The sequence below is a fragment of the Pseudopodoces humilis genome, chromosome 19, assembly GCF_049639895.1.
Source record: "Pseudopodoces humilis isolate 2021_Gansu_Grassland_sample_001 chromosome 19, ASM4963989v1, whole genome shotgun sequence".
In the NCBI taxonomy this organism is placed as follows: domain Eukaryota; kingdom Metazoa; phylum Chordata; class Aves; order Passeriformes; family Paridae; genus Pseudopodoces; species Pseudopodoces humilis.
Genome location: NC_142218.1, coordinates 10,298,988 through 10,321,265, shown reverse-complemented (window position 1 = coordinate 10,321,265; position 22,278 = coordinate 10,298,988). Strand labels below are relative to the sequence as shown.

The 22,278-nt window shown below is 41.7% G+C and overlaps 2 protein-coding genes across 3 annotated transcripts; both read left to right on the top strand.

Annotated features, from left to right (window-relative positions):
* Window positions 1-549: 549 nt before the first annotated feature.
* On the top strand, window positions 550-13,239 carry SS18L1 (SS18L1 subunit of BAF chromatin remodeling complex). 2 transcript variants are annotated; one of them, XM_005524823.3, is made up of 11 exons: window positions 550-684; window positions 3,237-3,313; window positions 3,963-4,047; window positions 4,892-5,036; window positions 7,497-7,694; window positions 8,568-8,732; window positions 9,601-9,702; window positions 10,092-10,184; window positions 10,802-10,921; window positions 11,667-11,794; window positions 11,996-13,239. In XM_005524823.3, the coding sequence occupies exons 1-11, from the start codon at window positions 616-618 to the stop codon at window positions 12,020-12,022; spliced, it is 1,209 nt and encodes a 402-aa protein (XP_005524880.1). In that variant the 5' UTR covers window positions 550-615; the 3' UTR covers window positions 12,023-13,239. The 2 variants fall into 2 exon arrangements, with proteins under 2 accessions (XP_005524880.1, XP_087920650.1); XM_088064524.1 differs by lacking the exon at window positions 550-684 and adding an exon at window positions 899-1,021.
* Window positions 13,240-14,973: 1,734 nt separating this feature from the next.
* On the top strand, window positions 14,974-19,967 carry MTG2 (mitochondrial ribosome associated GTPase 2). Its single transcript, XM_005524953.3, has 6 exons — window positions 14,974-15,193; window positions 16,277-16,424; window positions 17,014-17,129; window positions 17,409-17,627; window positions 18,299-18,437; window positions 18,824-19,967. The coding sequence occupies exons 1-6, from the start codon at window positions 15,008-15,010 to the stop codon at window positions 19,216-19,218; spliced, it is 1,203 nt and encodes a 400-aa protein (XP_005525010.2). The 5' UTR covers window positions 14,974-15,007; the 3' UTR covers window positions 19,219-19,967.
* Window positions 19,968-22,278: the final 2,311 nt, after the last annotated feature.

Below are 22,278 nucleotides of genomic sequence, written 5' to 3'. Positions count from 1 at the left end.
GAGTCCCCTCGAGGTACTGCACAGCCACAATTAGGTCACCCCGACGCCAGTTTGAACAGCCCGGTTCGCTCGGCCTTCCGCGGCAGCAGAGGAGCTCCACGCCTGTCCCGGTGTCGCCGTGCTGTCCGGCCCGTCCGGCCGCTCTGTCCCCCCGCTCCCGCTGTCCCCCCGCCGGACGCGGCACCCCGCGCGCTACGCACTTGGCGTAGGCGGCCCCGCGCCTCTCCCCGCTCTGGCGCACTTGGCGTACGCGGCTGGCGTACGCAGTTGGCGCAGCGGGCGGCGCGGCCGAGGCGGCGGGAGCCCGGCGGCCGGGTCCGCACCATGTGCGGGCGGCGGGGAGGCGGCGGCGGCCCCGCTCCCGTTCCCCCCGCGCCCCGCGGCCGCCGCCCCCGCCCCGCAGCCGCGGGGGCTCGGGGGGGCGCGGCGGGGGCGGTGCCCGGCGGCGCGGGCCGCGGCGCCCGCGGGTGTTCGCGGGGCGCAGATCGTACCATCTGCGGCCGCCCCCCTCCCCGTGCACTGCGGAGAATCCTCGCACGGCAATAGCAGCCAGATAATAACAATATTATTAGAGCCTGGAACCGATATATTATAGACACATAAAAAACCCCCACCATGTCGGTTGCCTTTGCTTCTGCTCGCCCAAGAGGCAAAGGGGAGGTCACCCAGCAAACTATCCAGAAGGTAAAAGAGCATGCTTTTATACAGACAATTTTAGACATTTATTCTGTCCATGCTCCTGCAGCTGGAGGCTGATTTCTAGGGCGATCAGGAAAACTCGTGAATTTGCGAGGGCTGCAGAGATGGACAGCTGGAGAGAGAGAGGTGGGGGAAGGAGGAGGAGGAGGAGGAGGTGGAACAAAGCAAAGGTGCTCAGATCGCTGCAAAGAGAGCGAGAGAAGGACGTAGGGAATAAAACCGGGATGGCACGTTAGCCCTGCTGCTCGCCAAGGGGATACGCTGCCAAGCATACATTGGGAAACGGCAATAACATTTGCAAATAGGCGATTAATTTATGATGGTATGTCAGCTTCTGGCCCCCCAAGAATCCAACCTAAAAAAATGAATTGAAATAAAATACTGGATTTGCAAGGGTTTTCTTTTGTATCTGGATGCAGAATTTTAATCTCTCAGAAGACAGAGGGAGCACCAGCCGCTGGTATTTTTCATAAACTATTATTAATATTATTATTGTGATGTGTTTATTGATGTTTAATGACAAAGGTTTTGAAAGATTTTCTCTGGAGAGGAGATGCCCACATGGCATCGAGTTGGGAAGTTATTGTTTCCTATTTGCCAGGGTTGGCAGCAGGGGCTGCACACACAAGCAGACCCTTCCTCCTGCAGAAGGTGACGGTCAGGAGTGACGAGGCTGGAGGTGTCAATAGAGGACATGCGTGTTTGTCCTGTCCCTGCTGTTTGCCATTTGTACTTTTGCTGTGATTTTGGCCGTTCCCCACGGCTCAGGTGATGTTCCCGTGCTGTGGTGGCAGCCAGGTGTGAGCTCCCTTTGCTCAGAGCCACCAGTGCAGAAGTGCCACTGCCAACACAGCAATTAATCCATCACCAGGGGTTGTGCAGCCAAGTCGTGATCTGGTGCCAATTCATGATTCCTAGGGGGGAAAAATCCCCTCGGAGGCAGCGTGTGACAGAGCAGAGATGAAGGCAGAACAAACTGCCACGAGAGGCTAGAGAGATGACTTGCATCTCGGGAGACTGTTTGGAAACATCCCATTTTGTGGAGCTCTTGCAGCACGTGGTGTTGTGAACCAATTAATTTTAAATACTGAAAGATTTCAGACTAGGTGAATAAATTTTCCTTTAAGCTCCAAATCAGTTGGAATTACTTCATAATCCAGATAGTTCGTAATTAAACCTGTACCCACAGACAAAGGGCAGATAAAGTATCTTCTTCTACCCTTTTTGCATATTCATAAACTTCATGGAAGCTTCAAAATGTCCTTTCTTTAAAAATAATGAGTGAAACAATCTCCAGTCTCAGGTGCATTTGCTGGCAGGTTACTTTGGGACTGTCCATCAGTGCTGGGCTCTTGGCAGTGATTTTCTCTTTGACAAACAGCAATGCTGAGGAAGAGACTTGCAGGCACAGAAACTGGATGGGATTTATAGTCAAAGATGGAAATGGAAAAAAAGCCCTCCAAAATCCTCATTAAAGTGAGCTTTTGAGAACATACACAAATTTCAATGAAAAAGATTATTCTTATTTGCATTCGTATTATATAAGCAGCTTATTTTTCTTTAACTCAATTTTAATATCTTTCAAAGCTGTTCTTTTCCCAGTATCAAACATTCTTAAAATAGATTTCACATGGAGAAAGTTAGAGCTTTTGGCAATAGAGCAGTGGTGGTGCTCCTCTAAAATAGTTCATCAAATTGCAGTTCCAGGGCAGTAAAATTCGGTCCTGAACCAGAAATGGTTCTTTTCTCAAGAGCTCTCCTCTCCTGATGACACAGTGGTTCAAGGGCCCAGTCTTGCAAGCACTTGATAGCAGTGGTGTCTACAAGCTCTAATATGCCAGAGGCAAATCTAAATTTCTACATGCTGGTATTTTTTTTATTAATTCACCTGGAGAAAGTGTGCTGCATTCACAAGAAATCTGGGGGAAAGAGACAAACTAATCTATCTGAAATTCCAAAACAAAGCAAAGGGTATTTTAAGCTTTTAGTCATATTATGAGTTCATTAAATAAAAGTAAGGACATATTGGGATGTAATTCTCTTAGACATGGTTTCACTAGATGCAGTGATGCAAATTTTATACTTTATCAGGTTCAGCTGTCAGCATGCTCTTAGTCCTGGGCAGGAAAATGAGTAGGTTTAATTGTTTGAAAGTTTGTTTCTTACTCAAAAGTTGGCATGTTAATAATACCTGATGTTTTGGAAAGAGTTGGGTGATATTTTGGGATGAGGCAGAGATAACCTCATAGTGAAAGTGTTTTCCTTCTTCAGCATCAGAATTTATCTGCCATTTAAGGAACAAGGTAATTCCATTAATTCTTCTGTAAGGGTATTTCAAGTAACTACTTTAAAGATAACTGTTTAGAAGTGATTCAGCCTTGTGGCTTAATAAAGTCATTTATTGTGTAGGTCACTTAAAACTGCACAAAACTGCACAAAACATCATCCAGTGCCAAGGAGGGTGAAGGATCACAAAAATACAGGATTTTTATACAATTCTCATAGTAACATGTTTTGGTCCTATTTCTTTTATGCAGATGCTGGATGAAAATCACCACCTAATACAATGTATTATGGATTATCAGAGCAAGGGGAAAACTGCAGAATGTACTCAGTAAGTATTACGAATTGGGGAGTTTGTTAGAAATGCTTCCTCAAGTCTGACTCTTCCCTTTGCTCAGTGGCATAGCTGTTGGTTTGCTCTTGGAAAGACTCCTGCTCCTTTTTAGGAGCTTTTCCAGTTCATGGAGAACTGTGAAGAAGCTTAAATGGTTCTGGTGGTGCTTACTTGAGTAAACACTCCAGTTAGAGCACTCTTGAAGAAAATCATGTTCTTCTCAGCTTGCTGGCAGGGAAAACAGGTTTTGGGCTTTGGAGTTCTGGAATTTCACTCCTATCAGGGCCCTTGCTAGACAGAGAAAGGAAAAGTGATTGCTGGAGCAGCTGACTGGGTGTCAGTCCTCAAAGACTGAGGTCCCAGCTCCACAGTTCAAAGTGCTTTCAAAAGAGGGTGTATTTTACCTCTTCCTTCCCCCAAAAGTTCATCCTTTTGTAAAAGAGGTGTTGAGCACACTGATCCTTGATGGGAAACATGACAGCACAGACATGGCTCATTGCCACTGCTGTTTATTAGGACAGATTAAAAAATGGGTTAAGGTAATTTAACTAACCATCTGTAAATAGGAAAAAACAAAAAGATAAAGACTTGGAATTTTGTGTATTGTTAACCCTTTCCAAAATAAGCTTTACTCCTTGTTCTGTAGATACCAACAAATCTTGCACAGAAACTTGGTTTATTTGGCAACAATAGCAGACTCTAACCAGAATATGCAGTCCTTGCTTCCTGCTGTAAGTACCAGTACAATTACTGTAACTAATGATTAGTTATTAGCATAACTAATACCATAGTTATTTCCCTCAGATACATTAGCTATTCCAGAGGGAAATGTTCTTTGATTCTGTCACTGATCTCTATAAATGAACCATTTTTTAGTATTTTTCCAGCTAAAAGTTTTGAAGTGTCCAAGTAGGCCACCAAACAAATAAAAAGTTACTTCTACTGTGTTTAAATTATGTTCTTCGGAACATTTTTGTTAATCTCTGTCCCATAGCACAAGGTTTATGATGCAGTAGTACAGCTCTGAACAGCTCCATTTGTTCCAGATTCAATATTCTTACCTGTTCTTACGGTATTCTTTGCTTGGGGGAAAAAAATGAGGTTGTTTTACGTCAAAAATCTAATTCAACACTCACTTGGGCATTGTTTTGTCTTTACACATGTAGTTATTCCTGCTCAGTGGATTGATTTGGGAAGTACCACACATAACACAAACTGCAGCATAGCTTGGCAGAGGTCAATCTGTCACCACACTCCTGTGTTGTCTTTGCTAATGCATTTCCCACAGTGGTTGTGTTTGGAAATCCATGTGAGTGCAGAGGAACGAGCACAGAAGCCACACTCTGTGACAAACACAATTTCAAGCCCTTCACTGTGCTGCTGCCTGTCATCTGCTCTGTCGTGCTCAATGTCATTCACACAGAGGAGTCAAACCAAGAAAGGTTTACCCAAAAAGCAAACACGTATTTAGCCCAGGCAGTTTTTAGTCATAGTCAGGCTAATTTGGGGGGGCTGCTATTTTTCTAATTAAAAACCTAAGCAAAGAATTTGTTTTTCCTCCTTGTTGTTTCGCAGCCACCAACGCAAAATATAAACTTGGGCCCAGGAGGGATGAGTCAGAGCGCATCCAACCAATCCCTCCACTCCCAGAGCAATCTCAGCGATGCCATCGGGACCGGCCTTCCTCCTTCCTCCCTCATGCAGAGTCAGATTAGCAATGGTGAGCTTTGGTCCCCTTTGTGCTGCTTTGCTGTTGCCTGGCAACAAAATCATTAATGCAGAATATACTTAGAGAGCTGGAAAAGACCTCTCCTAACTCACCTTTCAGGCATATGGGGATTTCAGGCACATGCTGAAATCACCACAAAATGGCTACAGGCAGGAATGATGTTGGCTTCTGCAGAGTGCTTTGTGTTTCTGCAGAGGAAATTAAAGACATTTTTTTTAAAAAAAAATGCATGATGAAAATCACCGAGTAAAGAAGCATCCAAGTTTTTAGTAAGAAAAATTACATGTTGCAGTATTTTTCTCCTGGAAGTGGTGGGGTTGGCCAGGGTAAAATGGAATTGCTTGCATGACTAACCACACAACCAAGGCTTCAGATTGCAAAGACCTTCCAGGATACATTTCTCCTTACAAAACAATTGGTGTTGCACCAGTCTTTTGTCCTCTACAGAAGCTTGCAGAGATTGTACTACACAGTCAAAGAATTTGCACAGACATTTCATATTAATAAGATAATATAATCTGTCTGTTTGGTTTTGTTCATGCAACTAAACTAATTGAAAACCAGTTTTTTAATATGTGCATTTCATATTATGAATAATCTGTTTATTTTGTAGATCATAGTTATTCAGTCAGTTGTTTCTGTGGGTGTCTCCCAGAGTGACAGAGAGCAAAACCAGCTTCTATAAATAAAAATATCTGATTGTAAAATTGCAGACCTTGTCAAGGGGACTCAGGAGCAGATACAAGCCATGAAATTACTTCTGGGTTTTTAAAAATGCCTTTGTGGTCAAGCCTATAGTACCTTTAAAAGAAATGGATAAGGGACCTGTTTTAAACAGCTACAACCTGCAAAGTGAACTTACTAAATTTTTCAGGGCCTTTGTTTTGAAGGATTTAATACTGAGTATGAGTAATATATTAAGTCAGTCAAAACATCATTTTGTGTTATTAAGAATAGACATTTTCAGTGCTACTGTTGTTGGTTTTCTAATTTGCTCCCCAGCCTCCTCCAGATCTTTGTAATAATTTGCTGCTGATTGACAGAACCGGGGTGGAAGTCCTGAGAACTGGACTCATCCACATATTTTCCCTTACAATCACAAATTAGCCAACGGGTTTTTTTTCTTATTTTAAAGGAGGCCAAGAATCTCTAATTTTTCCCATGCAAATAAGGCAAGGTTTACCAACACTTGCTTCACTCCATCTCTCACTGAAGGCAACTGCTATCTCCATTCACACACTGTGTGACCTTGTGTTGCACAAGGATCAGCCTCACAACTTAAACAAACCAGAGCAAAACACAGAGATCATTTTCTGTAGCTGCATTTTGACCCAGCTCCACTGATATCAGGAGAGCTCTCTCTCTTTATCTCTAGTTGAAACTGCTGCTTGCACCTCTCTATCAGAGGAAAATATAATTTACAGCAAATGTTCTCATTTTGATGTCTATGAAAACCATTAAGGGTAATTAATGAGGTTTGTACTAAATGAGTTAGACGTTTTTTAGAGGCTGCAGATACACTTAATAACCCTGAATTAAAATATCGTTATTTAAACATTACAACATAATTCTGCCTCTTCTAAGGATTCTGCATTCTACCTAAATTAATTGAGATTGACAACAATATGGCTGAATTTAGATAGACAACAATATGCACCATCACAACTTGGATAGTAACAACATACAGTGAAAACAACTTTCCAAATCTCATTCATAAAACTATTTACATCAATAAACAAAAAATAAGAGCCCCACTTCCCCCAGTATTAGCTACCCAACTGCAAGAGAACTCTAAAAAATAAGCGCACTGCCAGATAAGCAGGATGATACAAACCCAGGATATATCTGGAGCAGTCTGATGATTACATTCTGATGTTGGAAAGGGAGTAACAACTTGGATTGCTATGGTGATTTGAAAAATTTATCTTCCTCTGAGGTACTTTGAGTCAAACTTCACGTTATAGAGCTGGTTATAGAGAAACCCAGTGGATGCAGCAATGTGCAAAGTGTCTCTCGGACACTACTGTGTATTCCCATTGTCACTGCTTGTGTAAAGGGGGAAAAGGAATCAGCTACAGGACAAGAGGAAGGAAAGAACAAATTTCAAAAGGCTGGGATGTTTCCAGAGTTTATGTATTTTCTGAAGTATCTGAAATTACTGGCATTTTTTAATTCTGGAAGTGGTTGTAGGGCACTGCTGTTGGTTTTGTTCTTCTCATCTGCAATCCTGAACAGCCTGGATTTGGCTGCCAGGAAGAGGAGGATCGCTCTAACTGTGCAGCAGGCAGTTTCAATTCGTCTGTAGATAACAGGGAGTTTTAATAATGAGGATTTTGGGGTTTTTATTTTGCCTTATCATAAGGTATTTCAAAAAGGCCACGAGGCCTCATGCTCACTGTTCATTGCCAATAATAGCTCAGAGTTCCTTGCTGCTCTCTCTAATTTCTGCAGGTCCTAACCACGTGTCTATGCAGCAGTCAGGCCAGAGCACCATGCCCACGACCTCTCTGAGTATGACTGTCAGCAGCCATGGGACTGGCCCTGGTTACAGCCACACAGTGCCTGCATCTCAGAATGTGCCAATGCAAGGCCAGGGCTCAATAGGCAATTACGTCTCTCGAACAAACATCAACATGCAGTCTAATCCAGGTAAACACCCTCTTCCTCCTCCTGGGCCACCTTGACTTTCCACTGACCTCACAGGGTTTACCACACATGACTTTGTTCTGTAAATATTTTCTGTAGACAGTGAGAAGTGTACTAGAGGAATAGACAGCTTTAAGACATATCTGAATTTCCAGGCACCAGTGTAAGTCAGAACAGCTTCACTCTTGCTTTAACTTAGGCTGACTCGCCATGGTTAGGGCTGAACTGGGAAAAAGGGGTTAGTTAGAGGTGCAGCAGCACTGTCTGATAGCCCTGGCAGCAAATCCCACAGCCATGGGAGAGATTGGAGCAGCACCTTTACCCAAGCACAAAGAAGCTGCCAGGATATAACACATTTACCGTTTACTACCCCATTTTTAATGTTTACATTTGTTATTTTATTAGTATTTTACATTTTTTGCAGGGCATTAAGAGACTAGCAGATACCTCAATCTCTTATTTTAAAAAGAAGTTTGCTAGATCAATCACATTGAATGGGATGTCTGATGCTTTAGAGGTCTTTACAGCAGCATGAAATTTAGGAATCAAATAAATCCTAGAATATCAGTTTACTTAAATTCTGTAATGATCAGGTGTATGAGAAGATGGAAGCAGAAGAAAGAGTATATTAGAAAAGAAATGCAGCAATGAAATAGTCGGGAGGTAGACAGGAACAAACATAATTTATTGTTTCTTTCTTTAACCCTACTGCAATAAGGTTTACATTCTTTTAAATAAGCTAATAATAATCAAGGCTGGGTGTATTTTTAAATATCTGCTGGATGCGTGTTAGCTGAAGGTTTTAACTTGCTTCCAAAGAGAGTAGCAGAGAACTTCCCCATCTTTGGAAAACAATCTTTTCCATGTCCATTGTAGTCTCCATGATGCACCAGCAAGCAGCAACGTCACATTACAACTCGGCACAAGGAGGGAGCCAGCACTACCAGGGACAATCCTCCATTGCCATGATGAGCCAGAGCAACCAAGGCAACAGCATGATGGGGCAGCGACCCATGGGCCCTTACAGAGCTTCACAGCAAGGTAAAACTGCTATCAGATTATTGATAGAACTCTCATTAGATGGATGATACTCAGTCTGTCCTGTGGGGTACATAAGTCACCAAAATTTCCAAGTCACATTTACAAATAGAGAATCCCAGCCAGGAGCACAGGAAATCCTGAATGGTGCAACTATCGTGACAATGAGATGAACCTCAATCTGTTTTCAAGATATTTAACTATTTCAGGTGTTTAGAACAATAATTCTGTCTAAAAGGGATCATAAATCTCTATAGAAAAGATGAGCAATTTGATATACAGCTCATTCAAGCCACTGGGAATCTATTAAATTCTTTCCCATGGTGTTGGATCAGCCCTAACATGGCATAGTTAGCAAGGAGCACATTTCTGGAAAGAAGATACAATTTGCCAGCAATTAGAATCAAAAATTAGGCCAAGGAATGGAAAACACCAGAGGATAACTACCATGCTCCAAGACCTCTCTGCATACAGTTCTAAGAGGTAATAAACCTGCTAGACTGATTCTAAAATAAACTGAATTTTACTAAAAAACAAATTAATGTATTAATGAAAATGTATTTAATTCTGACCATCTCTTGAGCATGGAATCCATTCCTGTGCTCAGATTAGTAGATGAAATTGATGTTGCTGCAGAAGTGAGTCATTCTAGGATGTGTTACTGACTATTGTGTGATTTCAATTCCAACCATTTTTTTCTGAGAATGCAAATTTATTTTCATTTTTCTAGTGAGCAAAACATCTTTATAACCACTCTCAATTGTTTGTTTATCCAGACATGAACCTTGTTTTCTTAAAAAAAATATTGGATAAGAGAAACCCATCCCTTGGGAGTCCACAGGCTCAGTTTGCCTTGTCTTGTGCCTTGCAGGTTCCTCGCAGCAGTACATGGGTCAGGAAGAATATTACAGTGAGCAGTACAGTCATGGCCAAGGCTCCTCAGAACCTATGAATCAGCAATACTATCCAGATGGTAATTCCTCTGAGCTGGGCTCACTGTGATACTGATAAAGTGCAGAGCACCACCACTGCCACATCCAAGGACAAACCTTCATGCTTCATTTCCGATTTAAATGCTGGAAAATGAGAATCCCAGGGGATGGGTGCACATCAGTGCACCCTGCTGTATAAACTGCTCCAAAAAGAGCCCAAGCCCAGTTTGGATTAGTAAACACAAGAATTTTATCCATTGGTGTGACTTTCCTTGCCCTGTGTTCGATGTTCTCCCTAAGGGGTCTATATTTGCTCTCAGCCTCATCTTGGTGCATAAGCAGCTTCATAACATATATTCAATATCTATTCAACACTATGTCTATGGTCCCATTAAGAATGTGTCTGACAAATCTTTGTGATTCCTTGCAGGACATGGTGATTATGCCTATCAGCAGTCATCCTATACTGAACAGAGCTACGACCGGTCGTTTGACGACTCTACACAACACTATTACGAAGGAGGTAGGAAAATGCAGCAAAATCTTAACAGTAAATTCAACATATTATTAAGATAGATGAACTCTAAATTAACTGGAAATATTGACTGGATTATGATGCAGCAAGGTGGCATTTAGGAGAAGCAATGTCATCTATAGAGCCTCTGATAATTTTATTATTTCAGGATACAGCAAATGGAATTTCCATCATAGGTACTTGAAAAAAAATACCAGTAGCAACTAGATAAGTGGTCTTTCTGGGATATATGAATGAACATCATTATCTAGAAGAAAATACAATGAGAGGGCTTCTTGAGAAAGCAGTTATTTACCCTGGCAGACTTATCTTTGTGACTTTTCCTTCTGAAGCCCTTCAGGTTAAAAAAAATCCTTTGGGGATCAGGTTTTTTGTTTGTTTATGGATGTATATAAATAAGTAACTCTTCTATTCAAAGGAAGTAAAATTCACTGGAGAAATAAACATCTTGCTTGGCAAAATCCAATAATGTGTTTCTAAGAAAAGTATTTGTGTATGAGTTCCAGACCAAGGCTCCTTCCGCCTTTGTTTTCTTTATGATCCACTTGTACAGTGAAATACCTGCCTCATCTATGACCAAACCATTCCAATATTTCCCTCTCCAGGAAATTCTCAGTACAGCCAGCAGCAGGCAGGGTACCAACAGGGAGCTGCACAACAGCAAACATATTCCCAGCAGCAATACCCAAATCAACAGAGTTACCCAGGACAGCAGCAAGGATATGGTAAGAAAACTCTGAGTGGCTGGTCAAGTGTTTGCAGTGTTTCACCCTGATACCTCTATTCCTGAGCTAAAATAGGCTGTAAACTATTTCCTTGATTAACTTTGGATTAACAATGTACCAAAATTACCCAAAGATGTAGTTTAGGGATTCTGGGCAGTAACATACATTAGTATAGCACTGCGTTCCATCCTGAATCCCTCTCTTTGGTAGAAGTTAGAAAATACACATTCTCTTCATGTTGATTTTGTGCTAAATATCATCAGGAGGTCACTGCCTGGGTTCCCAGGCCTCCTACACACCTAGTTCTTCTGAACTGACATGAAAAAGAACATCAGTACACCAGAGAATCACTCCTCTGTTGCTTATGGTGGCACAGCAAGGTTAGATAGGAATTTAAATGGGAAGTTGTTACTAAAATAAGGGCCAGGTAGTTTGCACGGAGGTCATAACTGATCTGTGCCAATACAGATTTCAGAGAGGCTTCACTTAGAAGTATTATGACATTTTTTGAGTTAAGTTTAAAACCTGAAGCAACTACACTGCTGCAACTACATCATTATTAGTATTAACACCTCCAGTGTAAACCTAGAGGGGAGGTGTGGGCAGAATTTACCCACGGTTCTTACTCACAGAGCTTACTTTGTTAGCATCATGTTCTAGATTGTGTTAACTCTATGAATTCCCACAGCAAATCAAGCCTGTAATGGATTTTACTGCCTGGTAATGGATTTTACTGTCCTCTCAGGTCCTGCACAAGGAGCCTCTTCACAATATTCCAGCTACCAACAGGGACAGGGGCAGCAATATGGAAGTTACAGAGCTTCCCAGACAGGCCCATCCGCTCAGCAACAGAGGCCTTATGGCTATGAGCAGGTAAATTGTCTAAATCTCTGCTCTGAAAGAGCAGATCTGGCTGTTAGCTCTGTCTATAAATCTGTCTGATAATTTGGTGCAGGTATATGTGTGATATTTCAGTAGGTCCTGTAAAATTCACAGACCAAAAGAAATTGCCTAACTCGCAGTAAGCCTCCAATATATTGTCCTTCAACATTTCTCTTTTTTTTTTTTTAACAGGGACAATATGGAAATTACCAGCAATAAAAGAATACAGTGCTGTGTCAGATTCCTTTCAATAGTATCTCAATCTTTTGAACTGGATGTACAGGCAGTTTTGATTAATTGTAATATGTTGGTTACCCCTTAGCACAAAGCAGCGTCTGTATGTGAACAGTGTTCATTTCATGCTGGATATGAAGCAGTGCACTACTGGTAACAAGACAATGCTTTAATGGTTTGATATTTGGTGCTGTGTATAGTACTGTATGTTGATACAACGCAGAAGTTTTCCATTTACCCCCTCTTGTCCCCTTCTTGATGTTTCTGAATAGCTTTAGGATCATTAGATCACAGCTGTGCCCCGTTCTGGAAAACAGCCAGGTTGTTCTGCAGTCTGGCTCAATGCAAAGCCCATCAGTCACGTCTCAGTCCAGGGAAGTTCCCTGTGGTAAGTTGTTGATCTTTTCTTAACTGGATGCATTGAAGATTACCTGCCAGCCTCCAAACTTCATGGTTCTTCAGTTTATTTCTACAGAACAAGGGGATGGATACATTCCTTATAAAAAGACAGTTCTATGCTATATGACAAAAAAATAACTGCAATGTCTGTAATACCTACCCTACCCAATCCTATAATTCATCTGCATAAGTCCTCATTTCTGTTGTGAAAGCTACAGAAAGAGGATCCAAACCTATGATCATAGAAATGTTAATAAATAGAGGCACCTTTTATATGTCCATGTAAACAAAGGTATTTCTGTCGTGGAAAGAAAACCAGAAGGGAGCTCTGAGACCTGCAGTGTCAGCCTGTTCGATGTCAATATTGCTTCATATCGTGCTTAGCTGAGAAAAACATCTGGCAGAAGTCCCATCTTGAATATCCTACTCCAAATTTTATAACATGCATATACATTTTTTGTGCCAAATTTTGCAAGCAGGTGGCTGGCATCCTTCTTTATTCTGATTCTTGCGCTGCCCTTGCTCAGATTCCCCAGCAAGCATTATAACCATGAATATTGTCAAATTTGTTGGTCTGTTGTTCTTACAGCTCATGATCACTTTTATTTTCCTATCGTAGCTTGACAGTAAAATAGTTCAGAGGTAAAAGAAAAAATGCATCTTTATTGCATACAAGCAATTAAATTCAGCTTTAATAGTGAGACATTATTATGCATATAGAGAGGGGAGCTATTAATGGGGTCAACCAGTGAGAGAATACCTATAGAGGGAGAATTTAGAGAGAAAACCTAGTGGTATGTAAAAATCAGTATGAACAATGTAAGTCACTTCTATTCAGTTTTATATGTTCTTATAAAGTCTTAGCGGGGGGGGGGGGTTTGAAAAAAAAAAGGCACTTTTAAAGTGCTTATATAAGTGTTGAACAAAATACTGTGACCAAATTTCTCTGAAGCAAGAAGCTGGGGTGGCTGTACCCCACAAGCATTTTTTGATATGAGATTAACTGCAAATTTACAATCTAAAGTAAATACACTCTGTAGGATTTTCTCCTTTTCTTTGTCTGACTGATGTTATTTAAGGGATTTTGAGTACTTTATATTTTGAAAAATGGAGACCACAAGGGAAACAAAACATCTCTCAATTCATTACTTTTTTTTCCTTTAGAAGAATATCTTTAACTGGACAACTAGAGAGTTTACTATCAAATGATATCCAAGCACTGTCCTTTCTATGTTAGTAATTTCAACTACTGATAAAATTGAAGACATTTTTTTTAGTCGGTTCTCATTTTTCTCATCTTTCCTGCTGGTGTTTTCATACAAATAAGTACTCTCAAATAGCAAGGAACAGAAAGGAAGTAAGATTGTTTTCTTTATAATAATTACTATTACAGGTAGCCAGAAGAATGCAATATTGCTCTTTGCCAGTTTGGGAATATGCCTTTTATGTGGTTTTTGAAAGTGCTGAAATGCTTTTGAGAGAATATGAACAACACTTAAACTGAAACAGCAACATTACATCAATCTGAAATGTCTTACATTAAGAACTTCGTGAATGTTGTGTATATAATGTATTTGAAAGAGCACTTTGGAAATAGTTTGTACATTTATTTCCTAATTTATACATGATTTTTGGTGTTAATATTTCTAATTGTTAATAACAAAACGTTTATTTAATGTGTCGTCCATTTTTATGTATTAATGTGGAAACAAAGTGATGCCAGCATTTTGACTTCTTCCATGAATTGTATCATTTTCTGTTTTGTAATACAGAATGCTTGAAAACTGTTTAGTTTAAATATTATCTGAAAGTGGATTTGGTGGTACTTTTCTTGCGGCAGATGGAATGGGTAGCTCAGGTTACCCTTTCCTTGGGGTGCTGGTGGGTGAGAGCTGGACGTGCCCCGGCCCAGAGGAAATCCCCCGTGTGCGGGGCTGATCCCCGGCGTGGGCAGCAGGGGAGGCAGAGGGATGGAGCATATATAGATAAATATATATATATAAGGCTGAGACAATCGGGATTGCTCAGCCTGGTTAGGGGAGCTTCGGGGTGCCTTAATTGCAGCCTTTCAGTGCCTGAAGGGAGCTGTAAGAAAGACGGAAGGAGACTGTTTACAAAGGCCTGGTGTGACAATACAAGGAGGAATGGCTTCAAACCGGCAGAGGGCAGAGTTAGATGGGGCACTAGGAGGATGCTCGGTACTGTGAGGGTCGGGAGGCCCTGGCACAGGTTGCCCGGAGAAGCTGTGGCTGCTCCACCCCTGGAAATGCTCAGGCTGGACGGGGCTTGGTGCAGCCTGGGAGGGTGGAAGGGGTGGAATGGAAGGAGAAGATCTTTAAGGTCCCTTCCAACCCAAACTATTTCGGATTTTGTGGCTCGCGGGCTGCCTCAGCCCTCACACGTTCCCGGCACACTCGGGCTGAGGCGGGGCTGAGGCGGGAATGGGCGGGGCTGTGACGGAGATGGGCGGGGCTGAGGGGGAATGGGCGGGGCTGAGGCTTGGCCGGAGGGCGTGGCTTCGCCGCAGCGGCTGCGCCCGGGAGGCCGAGGCGGGACCGTGGCCGTCCCCTCATGGCGGTGCTGTGTGGGGCCGTGCTGGGCAGCTCGCTGAGGCGCTGCGGGGCCGCGGCGAGCGGCTGCCGGCCCTGGAAGCCGGTTCTGCTCCTGCTCAGCCCGACAGCTTTCTCCACGACCTGCGCCCGGTGCGCCAAGGACAGGCGGCTGAGGCAAAAAAGAGCCATTTCGGGGCGGCAGCTGGTAAGTGCTGGGCTCCGTGCGAGTTCGGGGTGCCTCAGACACAGCTCCCGCCGCTGGCGCTTCTGGAGTGAGGAAATACTGGCTAAAATACAACTGACTTCCAGAATAGTCCAGAGGAAATGAGTCTGCCCCGCGATATTCTCGGTGTTCACCGTGATCGTAGTAGCGGTCCCCTTCTCTTTGGCCTATTTGGGCTGGAGGCATCCATAAATATCGAAAGCAAAAAGTCTTTTTAAAGCTAAAGCTCTAAAATTAAATTTTAGCTTTAAATCTAAAATACTGTTTTGATTATCACTGGTTTTTTAGTCTTACGGTGTAGTCATCTGCCAAACAAGCATCACTTTATGTCAGGGAAGCTTCAGAGTCCTAGAATTTATTCTTCATCTTATTTTTTATATGTACACGTCTCTGGAAAATCTTATTTTCTAATGATCCATAAGTCACTTCCCATTGAAAGCCATAGTTTACTGTCTCGCCGTGTGGTGGTGCCAGATACTTTCTAAAAGAGGCTTTTTAGTAGTAGTATAAGTTTGATTATGAAAAGTTCAGTTGAGAGGGTTTGTTTTTTTCTGTTACTTATCTTCGGTATCATAACACTAATAAGACCTTTTCTCCCTCACGTACTGTTTATGCTGTTTATCTAAAGTGACCCTTAAAGCCCATTCTCATTATGAAGTCCCTTAGTAACTGACAGAATTTGAAAGTTGCCGTGATCACGGTCATGCTTTCTCTTTTCATCCCTCTTTGTAAACAACTCCACCTGTCAATGAATGTACTTCTCTAATATTTTCCGTTGGGAATTTCAGCCCCTTTTCTGGACATAGATAAAGTTAGGTATTTGCTTTTAAAAACACTTGAAAGATGAGATCTGTTTTTCTTTATTATTACACTCAGTACACTGCACGTAGTTGGTCTGTGAATGGCAGCAGAGTTCTGATTCAGAGTTCTGATTTATTTTTTTTTTACTGTTGAATGGAATTCATCATGGCTAAAAATAGCAGGTCTGTCTATTAACTGAAACTTCTTGGAAGATGAGTCTCATAAATTGTACTTAAAGGGAACAATCCCCCACCCTTGTTGCAGACACGTTATTTCGTGGATCAGCGGAAAGTGCGCGTGGTTGGAGGACAAGGAGGAGGAGGGGGCCATTCCTTCTACAGTGAGCCCAGAAAAGTATTTGGAGGTCCTGATGGTGGAAATGGAGGTGATGGGGGTCATGTAATTTTTAAAGGTAAGCCTCACTTAATCTGTTCTGTTTTGTGTTGTTGTCTTATTGCTTAACACCCCCACCCCAGAAATAACAGCCCTATATGGATGGTAAGAAATGGTAAATGGCAAAAAGATGTAGGTGGTTATTTCTGTATAAGATATATTTGCTTTTGAAGTTTTGTCCTGAGCTGTGGTAAGGAGGACATAAATGACACTGACAGCCTTGGAAAGAATTTTGAAAAGCGAGGTATTTTGCAGATACTTCAGTGCTGGTGTGTGACTGTGTTTTATTGAGGCTGGGATCTGATTAAATTTTCCTCTTAAGATGAATAAAGCTGCTTCTACCACCAACCTGCTGTAAAATCTAATCTAGCAAATTAATTTTGGTTTGGAATGACTACATTAATAAACCTAAGCAGCTAAGTACAGACAGTTAAACTTCATTGTGACTTAGATTAATGTTGGTCTTCCCTGGTACGTTATTGTTGAGATAGTAAATAGGATGTGCACTCATGCAATATTCAGGAAGGGAGAGAACCATCAAGAGGTGGCTTTTCTGTGCCTGTTTTACTAAAGCAATGTGTTCAAACTGTGTCTCTTTTGCTTTACAGCTGACCAGCAAATGAAATCACTTTCTTCAGTGTTTCCCTTCTATCAGGGTTTTAACGGAGAGAGAGGAGGAAGCAAAAACTGTTATGGAGCTAATGGTGCACACATGTATGTTAAAGTAAGTCAGTGGGTGTTGCCTGCTGTGTGGTAGCTTGGTACATGCCTGATTTTCAAGATGGAGAACCTTATTGTGAGCAAATCTCATGTGTAATGAAGGGTAAATGTCTGACAGTGCTGTTGAGTTCAAAAAGTGAGTTTCATGAAATACAATTCTCTTTTTGGGTTCCTTACCTTGAGAATATGCAGGAATTATTTTTAGCAAATCTGAAATTGGCTGGTGGAGGATCTGCTGTAGGCTTTGAGCTTCAGTGTAATGCTTGTATCTCTTCACTTGGAGGTCCCTGTAGGTACTTTGGTGAAGGAGGATGGCAAAGTTGTGGCTGACCTCACTCAGCATGGAGAAGAGTACATTGCAGCTTATGGAGGAGCTGGAGGCAAAGGGAATCGCTTCTTTCTCTCCAATGAAAACCGTGCTCCAACATTATTTACTCCAGGAGAGCCAGGTCAAGAGAGGGTCCTTCATCTGGAGCTCAAGACAGCAGCTCATGCAGGACTGGTGAGTTTCTGTGGGTGCAGCTTCCATTTGGTGGTAGGATGACGCTTGACTGACTGAAGAAATAATGTGTGATAACGTTGTCTTAGTCCCTGGCTTGCTTGTTTGGAGATACAGCTTGATGCTTTATTGCTGTTACTTGGTAGAGGGGTGTCCAAAGTCATTCACAGAGCTGTCACTCTCATGCTGCTTGGTGTTGTCCTACTTCTGCTAAAATCCGTACCATACATAGAGAAACAAGATCCATCAGTGATTGCTGATGATGTATAGCAGCTTTGTCTGCTGGTTCTGCAGATGAACAGTACAGTATAGACAATTCTTTTAGGAATTCTTTTAAATTGGTTTGTGTTCTTGTTTTGGGTTTGGGTTTTTTTTCCCTAAATTATAAAGTTCAAATCATCTGTTTCATCCTTGCATTTTTCTGTTTACAGATACTACATTTGACGTTGTTAGAGCCAGGTTTATCATCCTCTGAAGTGAAAAATGCTGAGTCAACTTTGAGCTTAAGCTATTTTTGGTTCTGGGCATGGCAATATTCTAACACCAGCTGGCAAAGCTGTGAAAGTTATGCTTTGATGCAAAATGTTCTTGCAGAATTGCAGGATAACTGTCTGGTCTAGCAGAATTTTGCAGATTTGTTGAAAGATTGAGAAATTTGAGTACTTGTATTCCAGGTGGGCTTTCCCAATGCTGGCAAATCCTCACTTTTGAGAGCCATCTCCCGGGCAAAGCCAGCTGTGGCTGCCTATCCATTCACAACCCTAAACCCTCATGTTGGCATTGTCCACTATCAAGACTATGAACAAGTGGCAGGTAAGAATTTGAAGTTTGTTGTACCTTGATAGCAATTTGTGTCACCTTTTTAAATGCTTTAAAATGCTGCAGAGATTGGTTCAGTTCTGTAGACTTCCTGCTAGTTCTCAAGAACTTCAACCAAAACTCTGCTGAAAGCCCATTTCACCTTCACTTGTGGGTACCCTTAGTGCCAAACTGTCAGTCTGTATTCTGTCTGCACTGGAGTCATCTAAATTTAGGTGTTTTAAAAGATAACAGCAGCAAACTTAGCGTGAGTTGTGCTTCAGTATTGAGGCACTGAGGCATAATTCTAAAAGTACTGACACTGACCAGTGAAAGACTGCAGGATTTTTTGGGGGGGTTTTATTGGATCTGCTGGATTCTCTGTGAAATTTCTCTTATAGTTGCTGACATTCCTGGCCTGATCAAAGGTGCTCATCAGAACCGTGGGCTGGGGATGGCCTTCCTAAAGCACATTGAGCGCTGCCGCTTCCTCTTGTACGTGGTGGATCTCTCCGTGCCTCAGCCGTGGATCCAGCTGCAAGACTTGAAAAATGAACTGGAAGCATATGAAAAAGGCTTGTCTGAGAGGCCTCGTGTTGTGATTGGGAATAAGATTGACCTTGCTCAGTCCAGGATCAATCTGCCACTCCTTAGGGAGCAGGTAGCTGACAGGGTCATTGCGTTGTCTGCGCTGACAGGAGACAACTTGGAGGAGCTGCTGTTGCATCTGAGAGAACTGTATGACGCTTACGTGAGGACAGAACAGGCACAAGGACAAAGCCCAGTCAAGTGGTAGAAGCCACAGCTGCTGTGAACTGTGCTGGAAAGGAGAACAAAGTTAAAATAGCAGCTTGATTTGACTGCATCTCTGTGATCTGGGCTTCTTGTGGTTGTTTGTTAAAATGGAAGGTCACATCATGGAGATTGATTCTGGACTGCTGCTTTGGAAAGATTGTTTTATTTATTTGTTCACCTTTGAGGTGTCTCTGAAGTTTTAAAACAAAGCTTGAAAATTGTAATCATGGTGGGTGTTGAACTGGAAACCTGGCTCTTGTTTGGCATACTGTGGAATGAAGAGAATGCTGTCTAGTAGAAATGACTGAAATTCAGGATCTGCAGGAGATGTTGGCTTATTTTATGAAGTGTAGTGAAGTGACTTTCTCAAATTTCACTAATCAAAAGTTCTGAAATAAAATCAGGTGCTCCTGTGTTTATCTGTTTTAATATGATGGCAAATCTCAGTTGTGTCTTAAAACTTTTCTCCTGTTGTGCTTTGGTGTGTTTTTTTTTCCTCAGAGGAGGCACAGCTCAGTAATTTTTTGGGAGGAGGAGCATGAAAGACCTGCAATTAATGACTGAAATGACATCCTCATTAATATAAATAATTTACTATATTTAAATGCTGGCAGGAGCTAAGTAGCTGAATAAACTGACCAGGAACCAGCTGTTTGAGACTCACATCTGAGTTCTCCCATTTAGGAATCTCAGGCAGTGTTCTGAGAAATCCTAGGCTTAGATACATCAAATAAAAGAAACAGTTCTTTATGTGTGTGTGTTCCCCCTTTTTTTTTAACTATGTCACTTTATGGACTGTGTTCTTAAACTTCAGGAATTCAGGAATCTTAATTTAGAACCGTGGTCTTTGCCCCCTCCTCATACTGAAAAAAGAGCTGCTTCTGTATACTCTGGTTATATTTTCTGTAAAAGATTATTATCTTCATAATGGAAAGTCAAAATTCATCAAAGCATATTATTAAATTTTTTGATAAGACACCTGAACAGGCTTGTGGGGTGCTGAGACACACTGTCAGAAATAGAGGAAATTGTTGAGTGGATATGAAAAAACACTCAGCTGTAGTCTCTAACCACAGTGAAGGTGATAATTCTCTCTGCTTCTTTCACTTCACATTTTTGATTTCATCCCTGGTAGTCTAATGCTTCTGCATGGAACATCCTTAAAAGCAGGGTTTTAACTCTGAAAAAGTACAGGTCAACTTGAAAGCCTGAACTGATTAATAAATTATGGCAAACCAAGTAGTTCCCACTCCTAAATTCACATTCTGGGTATATCTATTTGTGATCAAGTGTGGGAAGTAATCTGTGCATTATAAGCAGTGATGCTGGTATGAATAGGATGAGGAAAAAAGCAAAACTAGTATTAAATCCTAAAGTCTCTCTAATGTTTTGCTTCATCCTTGGGATTTACTGAGTTGAATTAAATAGAAGTTAATATTCAGTTCAGTTCTTCTGTTTGGATTTGTGTGGCATTTTTAGGCTTCACTGCTGTTTTTTCTGCTATTGCTACATGCTTTTCAGACACCTTTAATAAAACTGGGGGAAGGTTGCCTGAACACCGAAGCTGGTGCAGTTTCTTAGCAGATTATTTAATACCCACAGATGCTTTGCACGCTCTCTGGCTGTGTTTGAAAGTGCCAAAGGCTGTTTCAAAAGCCTCAGTACTCTGAGGAGCTCTCACCCTCCCTTTAGTGCTCAGGTACCCTCAGTTCTTGCAGGAAGAGCAGTGTTGTTTACTGGTGTGCAAAAAGCACAGTGGGTTTCCTGACACCTCCCACGAGTGTGCCATTGATCCCGGAGTTGGTTCTTTGTTCTTAGCACTTCAGCCACCTGCTCTGAGGTGACAGCACCAAGTTCCTAAAGCCATGTTCTTAACGGTTCAAAGAGGCTTTGCAGCATCAGGTACTCCCTTACCCAGCAATGAGAAGTGCCAAATAGCTCCAGCTTTACTGTTGGAACAGCTCTTTGTAGGAGCTTGGACTTCCATAGTCTTTTATAATCACTTGGGTCACATTTCTTTTGTCTTCTGAAGGTGCCCCTTCAGAGTTAACATATGAAGATCTCTTGGATCCCATTCTAGTGGAGGCACAGGACTGAGGAAGAACCTGTTCTGCTGCTGAAAATAAAGTATTTGCAAAGGAAATGCATTTTGCCTCCAAAAACAAGATAAAAATAATCAGTTTAATGACTAATTGTTTTGGGGAAGAGTTGTGTGCTGGAGGATTTCTTTGGCAGGGGCTGGGATGGGTGGGCTGCTTCTGTATGATTTCTTAACTCCCTTTTGCTTTCCTCTGCTGAACCCTTCGATGATAACTGCTTCTTAAACTGACAAGAGGAGAGAGATATAGTAGATTTTATTTCTCATTCTGACCATAAGCCATGGGAATTCAGTGTGAATTGAAGTCCAGTCAGTTCTCTATTTCCTGGAGAAGCCTGAGCCATAATTTTCTTTAGCACTTTACAGTTCTAGTACTCTCTTGCTTTATTTTAGTACACGATTACTACAATATTTCAGTGCTAATCATAGGGGTTTTATATTTATTTTCAGTCCTTTCCCCTTTTCTAAGGCCTTGGAAAACGTAAGTGGTATCAATTGCCCAGAAAAAGAAAATCAAATGCTGATGTAAAAACAAGTATTAGAAAGGACTGCACTTTTCAACATGTGGGTACTGAGGATTCATTGCAGTACATTAACTAAAGCATTGAGTCTGTGGGTTTAAGCATGAGATATTTTGCTATCTACTTACAGTTTCCTAAAGCACTTTTTTATATTACTTTATATTTTTTTTTTTACATTAGGGAAAGATCTTCCATTATTATCTGTGTCCTTACTAACAGTCTTCATACTAGATTTGTGGTAAGTGAATAAGTACTCCTGACTTGAAGATGCTAAACAACTTGTTACCTGTTCATTAATTCAAATTAAAGAATGACAGGAGTGGCTGTAAAACAGAGATGCTCATGCACATGGAGTGGGAATCTTGTCATAGTTTGTTCAAGCTGCTGGATACAGATCCAGCATCCAACTGCTTTCTGTCCTGTGTTCCATGGGATCCTGATA